The sequence below is a fragment of the Silene latifolia genome, chromosome 8 (genome assembly GCF_048544455.1).
Source record: "Silene latifolia isolate original U9 population chromosome 8, ASM4854445v1, whole genome shotgun sequence".
In the NCBI taxonomy this organism is placed as follows: domain Eukaryota; kingdom Viridiplantae; phylum Streptophyta; class Magnoliopsida; order Caryophyllales; family Caryophyllaceae; genus Silene; species Silene latifolia.
In genome coordinates this window covers 109,395,017-109,417,693 of record NC_133533.1, presented here as the reverse complement: position 1 = coordinate 109,417,693, position 22,677 = coordinate 109,395,017, and the positions used below count along the sequence as shown (strand labels likewise).

General features: G+C 39.8%; 4 protein-coding genes across 4 annotated transcripts; 2 read left to right on the top strand and 2 right to left on the bottom strand.

Annotated features, from left to right (window-relative positions):
• Positions 1 to 926: 926 nt before the first annotated feature.
• LOC141597274 (protein phosphatase 1 regulatory inhibitor subunit PPP1R7 homolog) lies at positions 927 to 5,713 on the top strand. The gene is made up of 6 exons (XM_074417660.1): positions 927 to 1,323; positions 3,393 to 3,623; positions 3,764 to 3,910; positions 3,996 to 4,138; positions 4,243 to 4,357; positions 5,217 to 5,713. Exons 1-6 carry the CDS (start codon positions 1,039 to 1,041, stop codon positions 5,295 to 5,297), a joined length of 1,002 nt encoding a protein of 333 aa, XP_074273761.1. The 5' UTR covers positions 927 to 1,038; the 3' UTR covers positions 5,298 to 5,713.
• Positions 5,714 to 8,475: 2,762 nt separating this feature from the next.
• On the top strand, positions 8,476 to 10,545 carry LOC141595853 (uncharacterized). Its single transcript, XM_074415805.1, has 3 exons — positions 8,476 to 8,619; positions 8,756 to 8,926; positions 9,427 to 10,545. The coding sequence occupies exons 1-3, from the start codon at positions 8,545 to 8,547 to the stop codon at positions 9,991 to 9,993; spliced, it is 813 nt and encodes a 270-aa protein (XP_074271906.1). The 5' UTR covers positions 8,476 to 8,544; the 3' UTR covers positions 9,994 to 10,545.
• An 81-nt stretch (positions 10,546 to 10,626) lies between these two features.
• On the bottom strand, positions 10,627 to 12,337 carry LOC141595852 (bifunctional aspartate aminotransferase and glutamate/aspartate-prephenate aminotransferase). The gene is made up of 5 exons (XM_074415804.1): positions 12,082 to 12,337; positions 11,900 to 11,993; positions 11,688 to 11,791; positions 11,108 to 11,356; positions 10,627 to 10,908 (listed from the first exon to the last, which is right to left on the bottom strand). Exons 1-5 carry the CDS (start codon positions 12,241 to 12,243, stop codon positions 10,780 to 10,782), a joined length of 738 nt encoding a protein of 245 aa, XP_074271905.1. The 5' UTR covers positions 12,244 to 12,337; the 3' UTR covers positions 10,627 to 10,779.
• A 2,371-nt stretch (positions 12,338 to 14,708) lies between these two features.
• LOC141595716 (uncharacterized) lies at positions 14,709 to 15,662 on the bottom strand. Its single transcript, XM_074415681.1, has 2 exons — positions 15,501 to 15,662; positions 14,709 to 15,062 (listed from the first exon to the last, which is right to left on the bottom strand). The coding sequence occupies exons 1-2, from the start codon at positions 15,660 to 15,662 to the stop codon at positions 14,709 to 14,711; spliced, it is 516 nt and encodes a 171-aa protein (XP_074271782.1).
• Positions 15,663 to 22,677: the final 7,015 nt, after the last annotated feature.

Genomic DNA, 22,677 nt, shown 5'->3' with positions numbered 1-22,677 from the left:
AAACTAATATTACCGAGAACATCCTCTCCATTTAAATTTAATATATGGTTCAAATCACATTCTAACAACATCTATGGTGCGAAATTTATGCACACAACTAAAGGGCTTGCGGAGGAAATATAGAAAGAAAAGAAATGAAATTTATCACCAAATAAATTCCTTTTAATTACTTTTGAAGTTAATCCGACTTTTGATGAGTCGAGGGAAAGATGATGACAACATAGTTAGTGAATAGATGATGATGGTGGTAGTCGGGGAGATCATACCGATGATTGCTTTGCGAACCGGATCTTCTTCAAAATATAAATAAACTTTTACTTTAACTATTTTACATTAGTTGTAATATCAATATATCATGCTACCTTCTAATTATGTAAATAAATAACCTTTTAAATTAAATTATGTACATATTTAATTAATCCGCTGTTACTATAAATCCAACATTTTTTGGTGTAAACCGGGGTGTCCACCGTCGACAATAGTGTATAATCATTTTTTGGTGTAAACCGGGGTGTCCACCGTCGACAACAGTGTATAATCCCCTCGCCGCGCGTGCTCTCACGAAGAGGTAAACGGCTGGCCAAAGAGTTTGCTCCATTTCCATGGGCAGGGATCGAACCCCTAACCTCATGGTTAAGGGATGAGGTGAACAACCACCACACCAAACACATTTGGTTACTATAAATCCAACATGACTATTATAAAAAACATAATTCCTCTATGAAAAAAGAAAGTATAAAAAAAAATTTGACATACAAAAACTTTAACATACGGAAAAATACGACAATTTTTTGTTAAGTCATAGTTCTCGGAAAAATGATCTATTTTTAAAAATTAATCATCTGTTTTCGAAATCGTAAAAAAATTGAGTATTTCGTGCAAAATGTCACGGTTATACGGGGTACCGTACGAATTTTCCGATTACATTATTTTTACGGGCGCAAAAAGACTACTTTACCCCTTTGAAAAAAGAGGAAAAAGAACAAGTAAAAGACACCAATCGAATTCCAACTTTCAACATCAAACCATCGAACATCCATGGAAACCGGCGAGAAAACCCTAGAACAACAACCACCGCAAAACGACGACGCCTCGGTGGTTGTCACAGCGCTCGATCTAACGAGTTATCAGCTACACGACCTTGACTCGGTCGAGCTGCCGTCGAGTCTCACTGAGTTAGACTTAACCGCGAATCGTCTCTCAAAATTGGATCAACGAATTAGTCTTCTAACGCAATTGAAGAAGCTTTCTCTTCGTCAAAATTTGTTCGATGATTCCGGTGTTGAACCGCTTTGTCATTGGGATAATCTTTCTGGCCTTGAGGTATTGTTGTTGATTTAGGCTTATTTTTTTGTGTGTGTAAATTTACATTGTTTTATGTGATTTTGTTAATGATTGTTGATTTGGAGAAGTTTCAGTATGTTTTTGGTATAATGTTGTTAATTTCGTGATAAAATGTTGTGAATTTGTAGTGATTTGATGTGTTATAATCGATGATTGATGATCTGGAGGTGTTTATGTATGTTTTTTGTATGAATCTTGTTTAATTACGAGTTAAAATGTGGTTATTGATTTGTTTTGTTTCTTTTTGGTAGAATTTATTGTGTTTGTTGCGATATTGTTGATGATTGTTGTTCAGGAAGTGTTTATGTTTCTGTATAATTGTTGTTTAATTTCGTGTTAAACTGTTTGTTATCGATTTTCACTTTTATTTCTTTTTGTTTTTTTCGCGTAAATTTGTAGTCTTGTATGTGATTTTGTTGATGATTATTGATAAGGAGGTGTTTCTTGTGTGTTTTTGTATAAATGTTTTTTTAATTAAGTGTTAAAATGCTGTTATTGATTTTATTTATTTATTTTTTGGTGTGAACATGTAGTGTTTGATGTGATGCTGTTGATTATTATTGAGCTGGAGGTGTTTATGTGTGTGTGTGTGTATGTTTTGTATAAAGTGTGGTTTTGATATCGCTTCCTTTTGTTTAATTACGCGCTTGAATGTTGTTTTTTGTGAATGTTTTGCTCATTTGTTATATCTTTGTTTGTGTGGTAGGTTTCGGCAAGGTTGCCTAATTTGTTGTGAATATATACCATATATGCACAGTAACACGCTTTTGTGTTCCATATTTGAATGGTGATACGCTCTTGTTGAGTATCAGATATATATAGAATTCAGGTGAACGACATGATAGATAGAATCGCCTTGAATCGATTTGCGTTACTTGCATTAATGAAATTATAGGGCATAGGAGCTTGTTGGCTATAGGTTACGCACATGAATATGGTCATTATTTAAGTTGATTTAGAACGATGATATGTCAACATATTTAATGGCTTATCAAGTGGTTTTGAGAGCATTAGGGAAAGGGTAAATACTAACATGCCATCTAGCATTAAACGAAGAGACTAGTACGTGAAACTTCTAGAACATCTTTCTATGTCGTTTAAAATCTCTAAATGATTCAAATTTATGATTATTTTTTTTCGTTTTGTTTCAAAGACACGTCCCATCACATAGTATCCATGTGTGTTGTCATCTCAAAGGACTTTATTCAAAATTCAAGCCATTGGAGCCATGGCAAGTCTGTACTAAAAATTGGACCTGTAATCCTGTATCCAACATCCATAGCTGAGTGTGAGCAACATAGGTAAAAGGAGACGACGTGTTTGGCTCATTGCCCTGCAGTAGAAGATCCCTTTTGATACATTAATATCTTCTTTTTTAGCTGGGTTATTGTGAAGGAGAATATAGACCACCAATTATAAAATAACATTGGAGGCCTTTCAAGCACTGATTACAAGACTACAGAGAGCAAGGCATAATATCATCTTTGAAGTTTTCCTTTGCTAATTTCACCCTGTCTTCTACGAGACTCGTTGGCAACTTGGAATCCCCCTCTACAAAAATTTTAAAAGAATGAAACTTAATGACCTTCTGCATGAACTCTTGGGTGTTTATTCTCTACGTGTCCTTCTTTCTGCACCTCTTGATTTTGAGCCTAGACAAGTCGCTGGTTTTCAGATTTATACATAACTAAGAATTACATTACCTATGTGAGGAAGCATAATATATAGGAATACCGAATATGTACACATCTTTGCACATATAGTGAATCCCATGGTCTTTTAGCTTTTGTGTGTGTTGTGTTTATAATGGAGAAGGTGGAGATTGCAAAGACACGGACTTGATACTACACATACTACTATACTAGTATGTGAGCCACACACTGTACACGCACACTATGTGACTACCATAATAGTGCTTACCATACATATGCCACGTCTCTTGACATGTCATTTTTGTGTGATTCTGTCTATAAAATTACCTGAGATATGTGAGTCTATTTAACATTACCTATTGAGACAAATGGTGTGTACTGTGTATTTATCTGCAGGAGCTGATACTAAGAGATAATAAGCTAGCAAATATCCCCGATGTCAGCATATTCAAGAGTCTTTTTGTATTTGATGTATCTTTTAATGAGATATCATCTGCAAGTGGATTGTCAAAACTCTGCAACAAGCTTAAAGAGCTATATGTGTCCAAAAATGAAATCACCAAAATAGAAGAAATTGAGCATCTTCATGAGCTGCAAATTCTTGAACTTGGTTCCAATAAGCTACGGGTTTGTATTCTGGTCCACTTGCAGATTAAAAGATTACCTGTTGCTATGATATTGAAATCACCCCTCCCTTCTTCCTTCATGGTTAAATACTTAAATGAATTCTTCTGAAATATTTTATTTATTTACTGTCCCTATTTCAGGTGATGGAGAACCTGGAAACCTTAGTTAACTTGCAAGAGTTGTGGCTTGGTCGTAATCGAATTAAAACTGTGAACTTATGTGGCTTGCAATGCATTAAGAAATTAAGTTTGCAGAGCAATCGATTGACATGTATGAAAGGATTTGAGGTATGTGGTTGTACAGTCGATGCGTTTTATTCTGAGGCTATTGTTCTTTGTGATAGAACCTGTATTATTGGCTCCAAAATTGCAGGAATGCGTGGCCCTTGAAGAACTTTACCTGAGCCACAACGGCATTTCAAAAATGGAAGGGCTATCAGGATTGGTAAATCTCCGTGTCTTGGATGTGTCATCAAATAAGCTGACTTCAATTGATGATATTGAGAAACTGACAAGGTATGATGCTGGCATATAACCAAATAACCAATACCTTCAATCACATTGCATCTGCATCTTTTGGTTAATTGTGTTGTCGTTATCTGTTTTCTGACCTTTTTTAGATTGGAAGATCTGTGGCTTAATGATAACCAAATTGCTTCTCTTGAGAGTATGGCTGAGAAGGTTTCTGGCTCAAGGGAGAAGCTTACCACTCTCTATCTGGAGCATAACCCATGTGTAAGTGCTCTTTATCTTTACGCGTATTGGTTTGTACTTTTGGATGGTAGAACTTTGCTGCATAGTGCATTCAGGCCTATTAAATCGCTCTTGTTTTCACGCATGGATATCTTTTTGCATGGTGAGAAAGAGGCTACTGGCTAGTGATTTGAGGCTCCAAATTGTTAGACTAGATGCCAATGAGTTTTAAACATCTCTTGAAAACTTTCCTTGTAGTTTCAGATCTATTGTGTTCTTTCTTTCGGGACTACCAGGAGTCCTGCAATTGTTTTTGTAAAACCTCAAAGTAGTCGAAGAAGTACAAGTTTTTGTGAGAGGGTCAAAGGCTATTAGATAGAACTCACGACTATATAAACTTCTTCTTGTGTGGCAGTCGAATACGCCGTGGAATTATACATCAATCAGATCCCTTTTATAGTCAGTTAAATTAGTTGTCACAACTTTTTTTTTTCCTGCCGCATTCTCATGTACATTACATTTGCTTTGTCTTCAATCCTTGCTTCCTTAGAGATGGTTTTCTGTTGAAAAGTAAAACTATGCATTCTTGAAGGTTGAGTATTTCTGTATTAGGAAGGAATTATGTACTATAAATTGTTATCAAGTGAACCTGTGAGGACCATGGGACGGATCTATGTTATGGGACCCAGGGCACTAGAATTTTTTTTCTTTTTTTTCTGCGTCTTTTTTTTTTTTTTTTTTTTTTCTAGGTCCGCCACAAGTGGGTATTTGCTAGGGTTAGCTATGAATTACGGACCCATTTGATATTCAACGTTACATTTAGAACCTCTGTTCAAGGTTATTTGTGCCATTTAGTGATAGCACTGATTGCTTTACTGATCTTCGTCTTACTATTTCTCAGGCAAAATCGCCATCCTACACTGCTACTTTGAGAGAAATCTTCCCAAACATCCAGCAAATTGACTCTCAAGTTTTCGCCTAAATAGAGCTGATCATTAAAAGCGTTAACCTCGACTGAAATCCTCAAAATGAAGAAGTTCCAGATAAATGGTGTATTTGAGGGCAAACTTGCAGATCTTTCAAAATTGAGGTACCAAAAGATTATGTTCATTTGGTAGCGTGTGATGCAAGTAATTGGTTCGTCATTGTTCTCTGTTAGCTTGTGATAAATTATTTTCATCTTCATTTCCTGGAGATGTTAATTAAAAGTTCGATCTTGTAACACACGGTTTTGTAACATTCTTAATTAACTTTATTATGTGAGCTCGTGTTAAGTCTCGATGCCATGAGCATGACATAGGCACCGTCTTTTTTGAGATATACGGCGTATTATTTGTTTGGTGACAATGCTGAGAGGATTGTAACATTATTTGTTTCAATTTTGAAGAACTGCTGTTGTAACTGGCATGCTTCGAATTTCATAGGCAACCAGATGACCACTCTGTAGGAATTAACCAAGTGCACTATTACTGACTTCACTATATTGCTTACTCGTTTCAACGAGGTCGATGTCTAGACTTAAGTACTGTTAATAGTTTCTCGTGTTTGAATTCTCTCCCTCCGACATCAAAAAAAATATAATAATGTTGCTTACCTGTCAGAATTCGAAATGGTGCACTGAAATGCTTGTGTAATTATTAATACTCCGTAAAAGATTACATGGCAAGGCCGATCATGGCAGATGTTAGCTAGCTTAGCTGGTAAGTCATGAGGGGTGGTACTCGGGACCCGTGATCAAATCCCGTCAACATTATTTTCACGCTTGTGGGCTGGTGCTGCCAATGTCTAAGAGAAAGGAGAGACAATTTTAAGATTACAAGTGAACATTAGAGAGAAAGTACAGACATTTTGTAAGACGTTTCGTTCTATTTCAACATCGTTCATATGTCAGATTATTGCGAGTCGCTGCTTACTTGTCTCCCTCCGCTGATTTGAGATTCCGAACATTTAGCGATTTTTTTTTTTTTTTTACCGAATGTCACTAATTTGAAGCAACAATTGAGCAAAAGACGACTGAATGCGAATAAAAGTGATGATGGACTCGATTTCTGTAGATTGTTTCTGTTTGTTTCTTATGAGATTACTGGTTTAGTTTGTTACTAAGACAGCTAAACGCAAAATATGTCACAGCATTGTTAATCTCAACTGTGAAATTAATATAATCCGAAGAGAAACAGTGCTTCAGCTGTACACAATATGAAAAAGACAACAGTTTTCATTGCAAAGCTACAATTAGTATCATACAATCAACTCCAATTCAATGCTAAGCAAACGTAAAAAAAACAGAAGGAAAAATGGAGGACTTAGTTTCACCTTTGGAAACTGATTCGTCTTCTCTTAGATGCTCTCATTGTACCTCCATCAGCAACCTTATCCATGTTTTCCTCATTCTTCTTCACTTCGATCATTGGCTGAATGAACTGATCCAGCTCAAATGGGTCTTTTTCTGAAGTGCCTGTGAATGCCTTGTCGGTCCCAAATTTCGACACGTTTTCAGGCCGAGTTACATTAGCATTAACAATCTCGTCAAGAACAGCTTTAGTAGCTACCATGGTATTCTCAATCTCCCTCTGACGGTCCTCCTCGTCAACATCCGTCTCATCAAACCCGTCTTTCGTAACCCCCGGTTCTAAATCCTTAGGCTGAGAATACACAATCTTAGTTGCATTACCCTGCTGTCTGACTACAGCATCAAACCCAACATTACCCTCACTATCAACCCTCAATGCCAATATATTCGCACCCGATTTCGAGTTTTTCTTTCCCATCTCTAATGGATACTGAGCCATAAGAATTTCTGGAAATGCCCCTCCTTCACCAAAATCAAAATCATAATCAAAATCAAAATCAAAATCAAAATCTTCCATATATTATTATTAACGGTTTTTTCCCATGGTACCCTCGAACTTTGCCGTATTACACATGGTACCCCTCATTTTAAGTTTCTACATATGGTACCCCTGTATTTACCTTTTTCCTTCCCAGAATACCCTTTACCAAAATTCCGTCATCACTCCGTTACTTATTTGACCAATCACCCATTTTTTTGTTATTTAATACACTAATCCCTCAAATTACTCTATAAACTAACTTTAATATCTAATTCCCAAAATCACCCATTATCACCAACTTCTTCCTAACTGCCGCCACATGCCCCGCCGGCGCCACCACCACGCCGACGCCACCATGTCGATGTTGCCAAACCAGTCCACAACCCACCAGTGCCGTCTGTTTCCTATTTCCCTCCCACCAATCCGTTAAACAAATAAAAGCAGCCACCATAAAAACCACCACCCTTATCAACCCTAAATCCCCAAATCAATTACAATCATCTTCAATCAACATTCATCAATGGTGAAGTGCGAGGTATCACCGGACCTTATTAATCGACTCCAAATCGCACTTCGCAAAGAATCCAACATTTCTTCCTTCAATCCCTCTGATCATCTCCCACCATCATCGTCACCGTTGACTCTTCAAGACGCCAATGTTGCCGTCTGATTATGGCGTGAAATCGATTATAAAGTTGATGTTTGCATATAAGAAGGGTCTAATGACATCCTATTTTGTTTTTGGTGGAGGTGGAGGATGATTATGATGGTGGGAGAAAAGTAAGAGGATGATGGTGGCTCGTATGGTGCTGGCCGGGCAGAACACAGGGATGCGCGCATGACCTCAGCCGGAGCTCCGGTGTCGACAACGATTGGTGGCCGTCGGTGGAGCTGGTGGAGAAAGGGTGATGTCGCCGCCTTTTTACTTTTTTTGGTGAGCTTTTTTTCAGATTGATTTTTTTTTTGAGTAGTATTGGTGGTGGTTGTTGTTGTTGAGTTGATGTTATTGTTGGCGGTTGGTGGTGGTTGTCGTTGGTGTGGGCAGTGGTGGTCGAAAATGATGGTGGTGGTGGGTGAAAGTGGAGACTTTTTGGGATGATTTTGAAGATGATGATTGAAGAAGATGATGGTTAATAAGGATTTTATGTATTATTAGTGTATTAATTAACAAAAATAAAGGGTCAATAGTGAGAGGACTAACGGAGTGATGACGGAATTTGGTAAAGGGCATTTTGGGAAAGAAAAAGGTAAAACACAAGTCACTCATATGTAGAAACTTAAAATGAAGTGCACTGTGTGTAATCGCCAAAGTTTCGAGTCTCAATGGGAAATATCCGATAATTTTAACTATTATTCAGCATACAACGGTTTTACACATTATTCTTGTAGGCCTTCGCTATGACGGGTTGGAGATTGGGCTATCTAGCAGGACCTAAACACTTTGTTACGGCATGTGCAAAAATTCAGAGTCAGGTACTTTTAAGAATAATAATCTTGAGGCTACTTTAATAGTATTGTGATTTTCGAGTTTTGTTGCCTACAATGTAGTATTGACCTGCACAGGTGCGCTCTAACTTTAAATCCTGACTTTACCGCTATTTGCTTGTAGTTGAGCTCATGCGCGAATAGCATATCTCAAAGTGCAGCAGAGAGTGCATTAGGAATGGGCAAAGCTGGGGGAGGAGTAGTTGCAACTATGGTCACTGCTTACAAGGAACGCCGTGATTTCTTGGTTCAATTTTTCAATGATTTACAAGGTGTCAAGGTCTCTAATGCTCAGGTACGTCCTTAGCTAGACGTGGCAAAACGGGCCAATGGGTCGGGTTCGGGTCGGGTTTGTCATTGATTTCGGGTTAACTCGGGACGGGACGGGTCATTTCGTGTTTCGGGTTTGTTTGTCGGGTCAGTTCCGGGTCAAGCGGGTCGGGTTGTTTCGGGTCGGGGGTCATTTCGGGTCAATGAATAATAGAGAGATTGTTATTTCAAGTCTTTTCGGTTCAATTAGAGTTATATTTTGTCGGGTCATTTTCGAGTTTGGTGGTTTTGGATCGGGTCGCTTTCGGGTCATGTTCGGGTCGGGTCGGGTCACTTCGGGTTTCAGGTCACATTCGGGTGATGTAGTTTGGGTCACTTCGGATCGGGTTGTTTTGGTCAGGTCTATCCTTAATCAAACATGTACATACCAAGTTCTGAATACACAAATTCTCATTTGTGAGGCGTGACAAGCTTATGACGTCTTAAAAATGTTACAAGTATAAGAGGTTATTATTTGTGTTGTAGGGCGCATTCTACCTATTTCTCGATTTCAGCTATTACTATGGTGTTGAAGCTGAAGGGTTCGGATTGATAAATAGTTCAGAATCTCTATGTGGTTACCTGCTTGACATGGCTCAGGTAATTTTAACCATCATCTTCTTCAATCATCATCTTCAAAATCATCCCAAAAAGTCTCCACTTTCACCCACCACCACCATCATTTTCGACCACCACTGCCCACACCAACGACAACCACCACCAACCGCCAACAATAACATCAACTCAACAACAACAACCACCACCAATACTACTCAAAAAAAAAATCAATCTGAAAAAAAGCTCACCAAAAAAAGTAAAAAGGCGGCGACATCACCCTTTCTCCACCAGCTCCACCGACGGCCACCAATCGTTGTCGACACCGGAGCTCCGGCTGAGGTCATGCGCGCATCCCTGTGTTCTGCCCGGCCAGCACCATACGAGCCACCATCATCCTCTTACTTTTCTCCCACCATCATAATCATCCTCCACCTCCACCAAAAACAAAATAGGATGTCATTAGACCCTTCTTATATGCAAACATCAACTTTATAATCGATTTCACGCCATAATCAGACGGCAACATTGGCGTCTTGAAGAGTCAACGGTGACGATGATGGTGGGAGATGATCAGAGGGATTGAAGGAAGAAATGTTGGATTCTTTGCGAAGTGCGATTTGGAGTCGATTAATAAGGTCCGGTGATACCTCGCACTTCACCATTGATGAATGTTGATTGAAGATGATTGTAATTGATTTGGGGATTTAGGGTTGATAAGGGTGGTGGTTTTTATGGTGGCTGCTTTTATTTGTTTAACGGATTGGTGGGAGGGAAATAGGAAACAGACGGCACTGGTGGGTTGTGGACTGGTTTGGCAACATCGACATGGTGGCGTCGGCGTGGTGGTGGCGCCGGCGGGGCATGTGGCGGCAGTTAGGAAGAAGTTGGTGATAATGGGTGATTTTGGGAATTAGATATTAAAGTTAGTTTATAGAGTAATTTGAGGGATTAGTGTATTAAATAACAAAAAAATGGGTGATTGGTCAAATAAGTAACGGAGTGATGACGGAATTTTGGTAAAGGGTATTCTGGGAAGGAAAAAGGTAAATACAGAAGTCAGTATGTAGAAACTTAAAATGAGGGTCATGCAGAATATACAAGAAAGTTCGAGAGTCATGCTTTTGGGAAAAAACCGTAAAATTATTAATGGCTTGGTAAAATGTTATTGTGTGCCACATTTGAGTTACAGGGACATATTATTACGACTGGTAAAATATATAAACCGTCGTATACCGTAATTTCTCTACTTAATTAGTAAGACAAATTCAGTCATTAATTTTGTTAATAATATTTTACCTTGGAAAAGCCATTGACCGTCAAAGTCCTTTCCCGCATGTCCGGTAATGAGGCAAAGCTAGTATGCATCGCTGGTGCATATATTATATGCTCATAAATTTCATCAGACAATACCTATAATCCTCCACGTTAAAACAAAATAAACAAATTTGTTTATTTGTATGATTAAAATACACTCGTAAAGAATAATTAAATCAAAAATAAACAAATGACTGAGACAGAGGGAGTAAAATGTTATGGAAGCCCCGTATAGAGGGAGGTATGTTTTTACATTTTTACTAATAATAGTAGTAGTAAGTAGTAGTAGTAGTACCAGGAGTCGAGGATGGCTTGCAACGATTTTAGCGATCTGAGTGAGAAGCTCTCGAGGATAAACAGAACCGGTAGGATTGGAAGGAGAGCACAAAATCAACAACCTAGACTTTGCACTCAGCTTTGACTTGAGAACATCAGGTTTTAATAAGAAGTTATCGGACATCTGAGACGGAAGAATAACAGGAGTTGCATCCGCCAACTTGGCCATTTCCGGGTAACTCACCCAATATGGTGCCGGTATTAGGACCTGTATTTCGATACATCATCTTGCTTAGTCAGACCTTAGAATAAAATTCATGTAACACGCCGAGTAATACCCATACGGCCATACAGTCTGAGTAATAAAATTCATGTAACAGGCCGAGTAATACCCATACGGCCATACAGTCTGAGTAATAAAATTCATGTAACAGGCCGAGTAATAAAATTATTGCTTAAAACCGTCTTAAGTTAATACTTATCATAATCTAGCTTCCTTTTACTTTTGCCTTATTTTAATCAATTGAGAGTGTCATTTTAACTTAGGACGGTCTTAACAAAGAATCTGTGATATTTTGATTGATTGTGTATATGGTTACCTCATCGCCAGGGGAACAGACCGCTAACATGGCTTGAAAGATGGACTGCTTTGCTCCATTACTCACTAAAACCTCATCAGTACTATAAACTATTTCATTCTCCTCTGCATCAACAAAACCATACGGAAATATCATTTTATTTATTTTTAAAATAACATAATATTTAGTGTCGATTTTTGATAAAATTTGAACAAAGGAGTTTTGCAATTTACCTTTGAGTTTGTGACAGATAGCAGTCCGTAGTTGTAGAGTACCAGCATTCGCTGTGTACCTTGTACGACCTTCCATTATTGCTTTTACACCTCCCTGTACGAAAATGTCTCGTGTTATACATTATACGAGTAAAACATAAAATACAAATTCTTGAGTAAAACCGCATCACAAGATGAAATACCTGAGTAATGACGGATGGGGTATCGAAGTCAGGCTCCCCGGCACAGAGGCTAATGACTGGTACACCAGCTTGAGCCAGAGCCTTTGCCTTGTCTGAAATTGCTGAAGTTTTGGAAGTTGTAACATTGTTAACTCTAGGACTTGTAGATTTATCAACCTCCATTTGTGCTCAACTTTTCACTACTCTACACTTGTTTTAGTTGTTATATTTTGGTCTTTAATGTTGTTTTCTTAGCATCTCTTAGAAATTATTGGAAGCTGGTTGTTAATTGTTATGTTAAAAAAAATAGATAGTAGATGTGCCTAGAATATATACCCGTTAAGTGATTGAAAGAATAATTGGGTCCATGCAACACGATATTCGATCCGTGGATCCTATACATTTATTTAACTTTAATTAAAATACTTCGTTCCTTCTATTCTAAATAACTCTCTTTATTTCCTTTTTCGTCTATTCACAATACTCTCCTTATTTCCTTATTTGGCAAACTTCTATACTTATTTTAATCACCTCACCCTACAACAATACCCCACAATACGCATACTTTATCTTATTTTAATCACTTTACCCAACAATAATACTTATTTTAATCACCTTACCCCACAACAATACTTATTTTAATCCCACAATATCTTCCCTCTCTTCAATCTCCTACCCCAGTACAATATTTTACCATATATACTCTCCTCAGTCCTCTCTTAATTCCCGTGCTCTCCATAAAAGAAGAGGGTTATTAAGAATAATAGGGAGTACTCATTACTAATAATATAAAAGGACAAATAAAAATGACGGAGATAAAGGAATACTCCACCAAATAAAAATGAAACACCAGATACAGGGGCGTTTAACACCCCGTGTAACCACGGGCGGAGTAACCGGACCTCTGGTTTTTAACACCGAATTTATAGGCCTTATTGATTACATTCAATACAAAAATCAAATTATAGTACCCTTGTGCATTCATATTTGGGGCCTCATTTTTTCTCGCTGCACCGGATCTTCATTTATTTTAAGACGCCCCTGACTAGATAGGTGAGATACTGACGCGAAAATGAGATGAACAACCCTAGCTCCCACCGTTCAACTAGTCGTTTCTTGAATTTTCTAACTTCTAATCGACTATTGGTTTTGAATTAAGCATGCGATTAATTATCATGTAATATTATTTACCATTAAATTACTAAACGCTAATTAATCTCACATCTTTACATTATTAACTTGGACTTGAACACACGTCAATGCTGCCCTTGTTAATTCTTTATCTTCCTTAGTGTCATAGTAAGATGGTCGTATATACTAACAATTTCTGTTAGTAATTAGTAATACGTATCTCGTCACGATTATCAAGCATGTTATGCCGTTGTAAGAGATCAGCAAGATATTTCGTTTGATTCAGGTTTAGGCCATGAGGTGTGGGGATAACTTCGTTCAACGCCATGAAAATAGGACAATGATCCTAGGTCCTTTAGTGAAAAACGTGCAACAAGGCTTTGAATAAAGTGCAACTGTGCAAGTGGTCGGTCGGATTCGGTCCGGTGACGCCTAAGACGTCGACATAAATAAGCGTATATATGAATATTATTTTAAGGTTTTTTTTTCGTCAAATACAGCCTTTAAAAAGATGTTTGTGTTTCATAAACTTTAATAATTTTTTTTCTGTCAAACGCGACATGGTTTGACCACTTGCACTGGGGTGACTTCTAGTCGACGTTTGAAATAGCAATTGAAGCGGTTTGAGGTGTTCTTGGACTCATTGCACAAGTAAGATTACAGGTTTTCCAGCGGTTGTCAATACGGTGGTCAATGGTGGTTTTTTTGTGGGGTAGATTGGTGTTTAAAGTAAGTTTGGGCATAGAGGGTTGATGTAAGTCAAAGTAGGATTTTATCGTGGGTCAATTCACTCCCCTCGAACCACTACTTGCAACGAACCACCACCATAAACAACGTAACTATGACGTACCTTACACTTCCCTCAAAGGCGGTCAATGATATTTGGAGGCCCTGTTCAAAATGTTATTGAGAGGCCCCATATAATACGGTTGTGAAAGAAGCTTGAAGTTAAATTCTGGAATACACATGAGTTTGATGAGGAATCTATAATTTGATGTTTTTAAATGATTATTTGTAGCATTTTTTTATTTTTGGATGTGCATAATGTATTAGGAAATTGTAATTTTTGGATGTTCATATTATATTATAACGTATGATTTTATGTAAAATCGCTAATATAAGAGCAAGAATTGAGATGTTAAATATCATATATTATAATAATGTCATATAATATCACCATATCATATATTATGATAAAAAAAACCCTTTTTTAGGAAAACACCCACAGGCCACAGGGGTATCAATATAATAAAGAAAGATCAAAAGCTACTAACTATTGTTTACGATCGGTGGTAAATTGTTCATCCAGACCGTCTTACCAATAATTTTAGGAAAAACATGAGCTAGAGAATGGGCCACACAGTTATTAATTCTACTTGTATGCGCCAAATAACCGAATTAAAAGAACTACATAAAGCAAGAATGTCATCAATAACTAAGGAAAAATCGCTTCTTCCATGTCGTCTTCCTTCCAAAGCCTCAATAACCTGCAAGCAATCACTTTCTAAAACTACATCTCAAATGCCATGTTCTACAGCTTCTTGAAGACCGTCTAGAACTACCACCGCCTCCGCATTATGAGGATCCCAGCTCTGCTCACGAACCACCGCCATACCCCAAACCACCTCTCCACTTCGATTCCTACACACCTCCCCCATACTAACCCCTTCTCCCTCCTTCGCCCCTGCATCGACATTCACCTTCACAAAGCCATCCGGCGCAGGTTTCCACCCATTGATTCCCCCTTCCCCTTCCCCTTCCCGTCTCCCCATCTCTACCCGGTCATTCACAGCAACAGCCCTCCACTCCGCATCCTCACATGCCACTTCACGCACCCTCTTAATAATCTTCTCGGGGTCTACCTCCGCTCCCTAAAAAATCACCTTGTTTTGATTCTCTCAAATAGCCCAACATCCAATCATAAACATACCATAATCCGTTTTCTCCATCTCCTTCCACCGGATCTATATCCACCCTCTAACTCCATCCGACACACCCTCATCCTCGCCTAAAAGTCCTAAACCCTCCCAAACCCAACCTGCAACTCGACACTCATGAAAACGATGAAGACTCGACTCATGATAAATTTGACAAAAAGGACAACAAGAAGACTCACCTCCGATTTGAGCAGCGATGTTTGCTTTAGTTATTAGTGCTTCACTATACAGCTGTCAGAAGAAGAGCTTAACACGGGGTTAAACCGAAACTTGCCACAACTTATTCCACAACCACCTTTCCCTCTCCCATGTCGACACTTCTGCCATATCAATCGCTCCGGCTACCAACATCATGTATGTCGATTATTTCACCGTATATAAGCCATCATTTTCCATCCCCCAATACCACAAGTCATTTGATTCATTCGGACTAATCCGAATATTAGTGATTCTTTCCCTCTCAAATGGCAAGAATAAGTTGTTAATTTTTGCCATATCCCACTCATCCCCATTCGGTTGCATAAGCTCCGCCATCTTCATATTTTCGTGACTCGTACCACACGAAGAGATAACCTTCCCCGTCTGAGTTTTCGGGATCCAAGCATCTCCCCACACCAACGTATCCCTTCCATCGCCTATCCTTATCCTCAACCCTTTCTCAAGCACCACCCTCACCTCCAAGATGCCCCTCCATGTATAGATGGGGTTATGTCCCATAGTAGCCCCCATAAAATCGCCCTGTGAGTAATACCGTGCCTTCATGATTCAAGCCCATAAAATTTCCGGATACGAGACCAGCCTCCATGCTTGTTTACCTAGTAATGCAAGGTTGAACAGTTGGAAATCACGAAAGCCCAATCCCCCATCCCTCTTTGCCCGAGTCAATTTCCTTCATGCCACCCATGCCATACCCTTCTTGTCATCGCCATGGCCTCACCAAAAGCGAGATACCATTGATCTAAGTTCGTCACAAAAGTTCGCCGGGATTTTAAACACACTCATCACATAGGTAGGGAGTGAATTGGCCACGGCCTTTATATATAAGAACCTCCTTACCCGCTGTAGACAACAATTTCCCGCGCCATCCTTGTAACCTTCTGCATAGCTTATCAAGAAGAATATCAGTAATTACCTTTTTTGAGCGACCAATGATAGTAGGTAGCCCCAAGTACCGTGTTTGTTCATCCACTTCAACGACACCCAGCCTTTCGACCACACACCTTCTCCAGGCCTACAACACTCCTTTACTAAAGGTAACCGTAGTCTTATCGAGGTTCACAAGTTGTCCCGAAGCCGCCTCATAATCGCGCAAAATATTATTCACCACCTCCGCTTCCCCCAAAGTTGCCCGGACAAAGAAAATACTATCATCCGCAAATAAGAGATTGGAGATAGACTGGGCATTATTCGCAACACGAATACCATGTAAAGAATGATTCTTGACAGCCCTCCTTAAAAATTAGACAAATCTTCCGCACAAATAATGAATAAATATGGAGAAAGCGGGTTACCCTGCCTTAGGCCTCTAGACGGTCAAAACTCCTCCGAGGGAATCCCATTAATAAGAACTGAGAAGGTCACCGTGAATATGCATGCCATGACCAGTTGTATCCACCCCCCATCAAACCCCACCGTCACAAGAACCCGTCTCAGAAATTCCCACTCAATCCTATCATAAGCCTTTGCCATGTCCAGCTTGATCGCCATATACCCCTCCGAGCTCCTCAAGTTTTTCATATGATGAACATTTCGAAAGCGACCAGAATATTATCCAAAATCTCTCCCCGGCGTAAAGACACTTTGATTCTCCGACACAATCTCACTCAGAAACAGCTTGAGTCGGTTAGCTAAAACTTTAGAGACAGGCTTATACGCCACATTGCAAAGGCTAATTGGTCTAAAATTTCATTATCCAGCGCTTTCTTCTTCAAAATTAAGACAATATATTTGTCTTATTTAAGCTCTTCGGTGATGAATTCCTTCGCAAAAAAAAACCCCTTATTTTTATTAAAAATGAATAATGAGGAGTCGGATATAGAGTTGCGAGAACCAAATTGTAACAAGTAATTACGGGGCTCGATGTACCAAGCACGTGGCGTTTGTTTGAGGCCGTAAATAGTTTTATTTAACATGTAAACATAAGACGAAGTTGTGGAATTAATAAAATCAGGCGGTTGTAACTTGTACCATAAAAACATCAATCGGAAAGTCTATCTTGAATAAATGCATTGTTTATGTGAAGCTGACGGAGAGAGCAATCATGTGTCACGACTAGGCAGGGAGAGGACAAGGCGAATGGTTCTCGGAGTAGCCAATTCCAGGGCGTTGATGAAGCCCTTTAGCAGCAAGGGCGTTGATGAAGCCCTTTAGCAGCAAGATGAGCTTGTTAACCTTCAGAGTTGTATTTAAGGCGAAATATCTACTTGCAACCAATTACAATAACGTTTTGAGACGAGTTCCAAAGCCAATTGGCAATGGGTGGAGTAACTCCTTGGTTCCTCTTTTTCCAATGTGGGATACTCACATGTGCCTTTTATCATTGGGTGAGCTGTATCTTGACACTCCCCCTCACATGTGAGGTCCCTGTTCCGGCAGATTGGATCCTTTTTTTAAGTCTTTTGTCCAACTGCAATTTTTCTGGCCCAGTTTTTTCTTTTTCTATTTTTCATGCCCAGGTCTTTGTTTTAGTTTTTTCGACCATGGGCTTTGATACCATGATAAGTTCCGTTATCGGGCCTGGGCCGCACCTGCATGAAAGAGAGAGAGCCCAACTTATAAGTCCAAGGAGGTTCTATCCCAAAACCAATTGGCAATGGGTGGAGTAACTCCTAAGTTTATATGATAGACAACTCTCTCCTCTTTTTCCAATGTGGGATACTCACATGTGCCTTTTATCATTGGGTGAGCTGTATCTTGACAGGGGGACAAGGGTTCATGTAATACCCGCCCTTTTAGAGACCCGTTGACCAGCTTTGACCGACCTTGGAAGCAGTAATAGTCCTTAGAAGTGCGTACCAAAGTTATCTTGTGCTTTGAGTTATGAGTGGTACTCGATAGAGTAGAGAATACTCGATCGAGTAGCTTGGGTACTCGATCGAGTAAGGGCCACTAGATCGAGTGGGTGGGTCACTCGATCGAGTATCGTGTTTTCAGCGAGGGTTTATAATCGTATTTTGTTAAAACCGCAAATCATTTCCGCTTCATTTCTTCAGATCTCTAGGTCGCCTCTTTCCCTTCCCTTAACCATATACCTTCCATGGGAGCCTTTGAAGGTCCTTGGGCTTTAGGAGTGTATAGCTTGAGTCGGGTAGCGGTCCCTTGCGATATTTCCTCATGTAGGTATGTCGTCATCATCATCCATATCTTTGTCTTTGCAGTTAGGGTTAGTTTGGTAGTGATAGATGATTGTGTTGTGTATATAGGTATTGCTTGATTGCTGGATATTGCGTGTGTGGGCATGGAATCGTTACAGTCGCTTAAAGGTAGGTTCGCCTACTCAGTTTCTGTGGATGGTCTAGTGTGTCGGTTGTTGTGTCGTAGTTGGTGTTGTAACACCCCCATACTCCAAGTGCCTTACCAGGACCACTCAGGTATAAAGATGTTACCATCTCGGTTCCCCGAGGCAATGATGATAATAAGACAATAACGAAACAATGCTTAAATAGTATAAAGTCAAGTGAAAGATTACAATCCGGAAACCAAACTGATAAAATATGAATACATGTTCTCCAAAATCAAATGTCTAAAAGCTAAACATAATGTCTGACAACAGCGGAAGACTCTTCTAACAACAGTGATGACTCATCCCAGCTAGCCCATGTATCTCTACTCATACCTGCTCAACAATTGCTCACCATCCCCGAATGGATCACCACAGTGTTTAAAACAATAAACGGGGTCAGTACTAATCACACAATTTATAATCCAACAACACAACAAACAACACAGCTCAAACGTCACAGATATACTCCGAACTCCATCACCAACTCCACAATACTGACTACACACTAAAGTGTGTAGCCCTACCAGAGTGCCCATCGCAACAGGTCACTCCACGCCGCCAGTGGGGGACCGCAGCTGTTCCCACCTAATCCCCGCTCATCTCCGTCGAGCGATAAACCCAAATCCATTAATGTACACATCTCTTCTGTGGCGGGTTCCATAGAAGGCGAATAATGGGCGTGAAGCCTCTCCCGCAATTGACTCCACTCAGCCAGGGACGCGCCCCGAAGAACACAGACAGATACAAACAATCACAACTACTAAACAGCAATCAAAACCAACAACCGTCACAATACTCGTATGATAACAATCAACAAACACAAATCACCACCAACACATTATGGGACTAATACTGAGTAGGGAAACCCTACCTAGAATGCAATACAGTCGCCTCTTCTACGAATCCTCCTCCTAACATACGATCATACAATTACTACCAATCAAGAAAGACAACAAAACCTCCAAATCCCCAAATTAGAGTTTAACTAACTTTAACAAAATACCATAAAAACAGTACGTAGATCTTACCCTCGACGCAAGGATCACAAAGATGTAAATAAAGGTGAATTCCGACCCTCCAAGCTCCGGGATTTGCCAATAATGCGATGAATGCGAAGTACGTAGATTGATTTCTCTTTTGAAAGTAATTAGGTTTGTAAAAGTGTATTATGAAAGTGACGGAAGTGTTTAAATATTAATTCGCATTATTAACAAAACCCGACAAATCATCCCCCCGTAAACTGGCTACTCGATCGAGTAACTGACGTACTCGATCGAGTGCCGCCTACTCGATCGAGTATCAAGGCTACTCGATCGAGTACCCAACAGGTCAGAAACTATGTTAAATCGCAAATCACTCTTACTCGACAGAGTAAGGCCCACTCGATAGAGTACCCAGAGACTCATAAAACCGTAGTATTACAGTCTTCCCTCCTTAAAAAGAACTTCGTCCCCGAAGTTCAAGCCACAACAAAACAAAGACATACTACTACACTCCCGACACAACAACCAAAACAAAACTCAACATAAAAAAACATGTTACTAACCCAAACTCAACCCGACTCAACCACAATAAACATACCGACACAACACAAAAAGGGTATAAAAGCTCTTAAAAACTCTTTGCGATCATCTCCTACCCTCCTAAAAGAAACAAGGTTACGTCCCCGTAACCATACATACCTGATCAAAAAGAAAAGGGTAACGCTCTCTCATAGCCTCATCTGCCTCCCATGTAGCTTCCTCAGTCTCGTGGTTAGACCAAAGGATTTTGAGCAAAACTGTCTCTCCACTCCTAGTCTTCCTAACCTTCCGGTCAAGAATCTGCTTAGGCACCTCAAGGTATGACAAGGACTCGTCTAGCTCTAAGCTCTCTGCCTCTAACACATGTGACGGATCACTCGCATACTTCCGCAGCTGAGATACATAAAACACATTATGCACCCTCTCTAACGCAGCTGGTAAAGCCAAACGATATGCAACCTCTCCAACCCGCTCTAAGATCTCATAAGGCCCTATGAACTTCTGACTCAGCTTGCCTTTCTTCCCAAATCTCATAACCCCACGCATAGGAGACACTTTCAGAAGAACCTTGTCCCCAACCTGAAACTCTATATCCCGGTGATGTAGATCTGCATAACTCTTTTGCCTATCCTGAGCCGCTCTCATCCTTTCCCTGATCATCTTAATTTGTTCAACCATCTCATGTACCATCTCTGGTCCTAGAACCACTGCCTCAGCACTGTCGTCCCAACAAATCGGACTCCTACATCTCCTCCCATATAAGGCCTCAAACGGTGCCATGCCAATACTAGTGTGATAGTTGTTGTTGTAAGAAAACTCTATCAAATCCAACCTCTGTTCCCAGCTACCACCAAAGTCCATCACACAAGCTCGTAACATATCCTCAAGAGTCTTGATCGTTCTCTCAGTCTGACCGTCTGTCGCAGGATGAAATGTTGTACTCATCTTCAAAGTCGTTCCCAAAGATTCCTGCAACTCTTTCCAAAACTTTGAGATAAATCTCGCATCTCTATCAGATATTATGTCCTTAGGGACTCCATGCAACTTTAGCACATTCTTCCGATAAGCCATAGCTAATTGTGCCTTAGTCCATGTATCTTTCATTGGCACAAAGTGAGCTGACTTGGTCAGTCGATCCACTATTACCCATATCATGTTGTTACCCTGTTGACTCTTCGGCAAACCCACAATAAAATCCATGGAAATGGATTCCCACTTCTACTCAGGTACCTCTAAAGACTGAATCTTACCTTGTGGTCGTCGTTGTTCCCTTTTAACTCTCTGGCATGTCAAACAACGGGCCACAAACTCAGCTGTTTCTTTCTTCATCCCAGGCCACCAGAACTTGTTCTTTAAATCCTTGTATAGCTTGTCACCACCAGGATGTACTGAATATGGTGTACAATGTGCCTCTGTCATGATTGTCTTTTTCAGCTCCTCATCATTAGGGACACACCACCTACCATCAAACCTCAAACTACCATCTGAATGAATAGAGAATCGAGACACTGTCCCTTTCTCTACTCCAGCTCTCCACTCAACTATCTTAGGATCCAACACCTGTTTACCTCGAATATCATAATAAAGATCAGGCTGCACTGTCAAATCTCCCATGGCATTCCCTCTCGACATCATATGTATCCCAAACTTCCCTACCTCATCTCTCAACATCATCAAAGATAAAGTTGTACACAAAGAATGTACACTCTTCCTACTCAAAGCATCTGCAACAACATTGGCTTTCCCTTCATGGTAGATAATATCCATGTCATAATCGCCAATCAGCTCCATCCACCTCCTCTGTCTCATGTTCAACTCCTTTTGAGTGAAGATGTACTTGAGGCTCTTGTGATCAAAAAATACCTTAAAGGTCGCCCCATAAAGGTAATGTCTCCATATCTTGAGAGCAAACACCACAACACCCAACTCTAGATCGTGTGTAGGATAGTTCTCCTCATAAGGCTTCAATTCCCTAGAAGCATAGGCAATCACTTTACCACTTTGCATCAACACACATCCCAACCCATTCTTTGAGGCATCTGTATAAACCTCAAAGTTCTCGATCCCTTCAGGCAAATGCTAAGATAGGAGATGTGGTCAAACGCTCCTTTAATGTTTGGAACGTCGTCTCACAACTCTTATCCCAACGAAACATGTTCTCTTTCCTCATCAAAGCTGTCATAGGTCTAGCAATCTTGGAGAAATCCTTCACGAACCGTCTGTAGTATCCAGCTAAACCCAAGAAACTCCTGATCTCAGCAACATTCTTTGGTGCTTCCCACTATGTCTGATAGTGGGGTTTGTCGCACTCCCCCAATCAAACAAATAACTCAACTAATGTAGTAGGGTAGTCGAGGTCGAACCACAGGGAGATCAAGTTTGAATACTAGTTTTGTCTTACATTATAAGTTAGCTACGTGAATCAAGAAATTGGTTGATATTAAACTAATTAACTAAATTAATAACTACTAAAACAATTAAAGTAAGAAAGCAAGTAATAGAAATGACAATTCAACAAGAGAAG

Excerpts from the sequence above, each read along its gene's own strand:
- LOC141595852 (XM_074415804.1), bottom strand. The coding sequence starts at position 12,243 with ATGGAGGTTGATAAATCTACAAGTCCTAGAGTTAACAATGTTACAACT. Across the intron at positions 11,994-12,081 it reads CCCCATCCGTCATTACTCAG|GGAGGTGTAAAAGCAATAAT; the intron begins GTATTTCATCTT and ends ATTTTCGTACAG. Across the intron at positions 11,357-11,687 it reads TCTGTTCCCCTGGCGATGAG|GTCCTAATACCGGCACCATA; the intron begins GTAACCATATAC and ends ATCGAAATACAG.
- LOC141597274 (XM_074417660.1), top strand. The coding sequence starts at position 1,039 with ATGGAAACCGGCGAGAAAACCCTAGAACAACAACCACCGCAAAACGAC. Across the intron at positions 4,139-4,242 it reads GATATTGAGAAACTGACAAG|ATTGGAAGATCTGTGGCTTA; the intron begins GTATGATGCTGG and ends GACCTTTTTTAG. Across the intron at positions 4,358-5,216 it reads ATCTGGAGCATAACCCATGT|GCAAAATCGCCATCCTACAC; the intron begins GTAAGTGCTCTT and ends ACTATTTCTCAG.
- LOC141595716 (XM_074415681.1), bottom strand. The coding sequence starts at position 15,662 with ATGGCGGAGCTTATGCAACCGAATGGGGATGAGTGGGATATGGCAAAA. Across the intron at positions 15,063-15,500 it reads AAAATGATGGCTTATATACG|GGAGCGGAGGTAGACCCCGA; the intron begins GTGAAATAATCG and ends GTGATTTTTTAG.
- LOC141595853 (XM_074415805.1), top strand. The coding sequence starts at position 8,545 with ATGACGGGTTGGAGATTGGGCTATCTAGCAGGACCTAAACACTTTGTT. Across the intron at positions 8,620-8,755 it reads GTGCAAAAATTCAGAGTCAG|TTGAGCTCATGCGCGAATAG; the intron begins GTACTTTTAAGA and ends ATTTGCTTGTAG. Across the intron at positions 8,927-9,426 it reads TCAAGGTCTCTAATGCTCAG|GGCGCATTCTACCTATTTCT; the intron begins GTACGTCCTTAG and ends TTTGTGTTGTAG.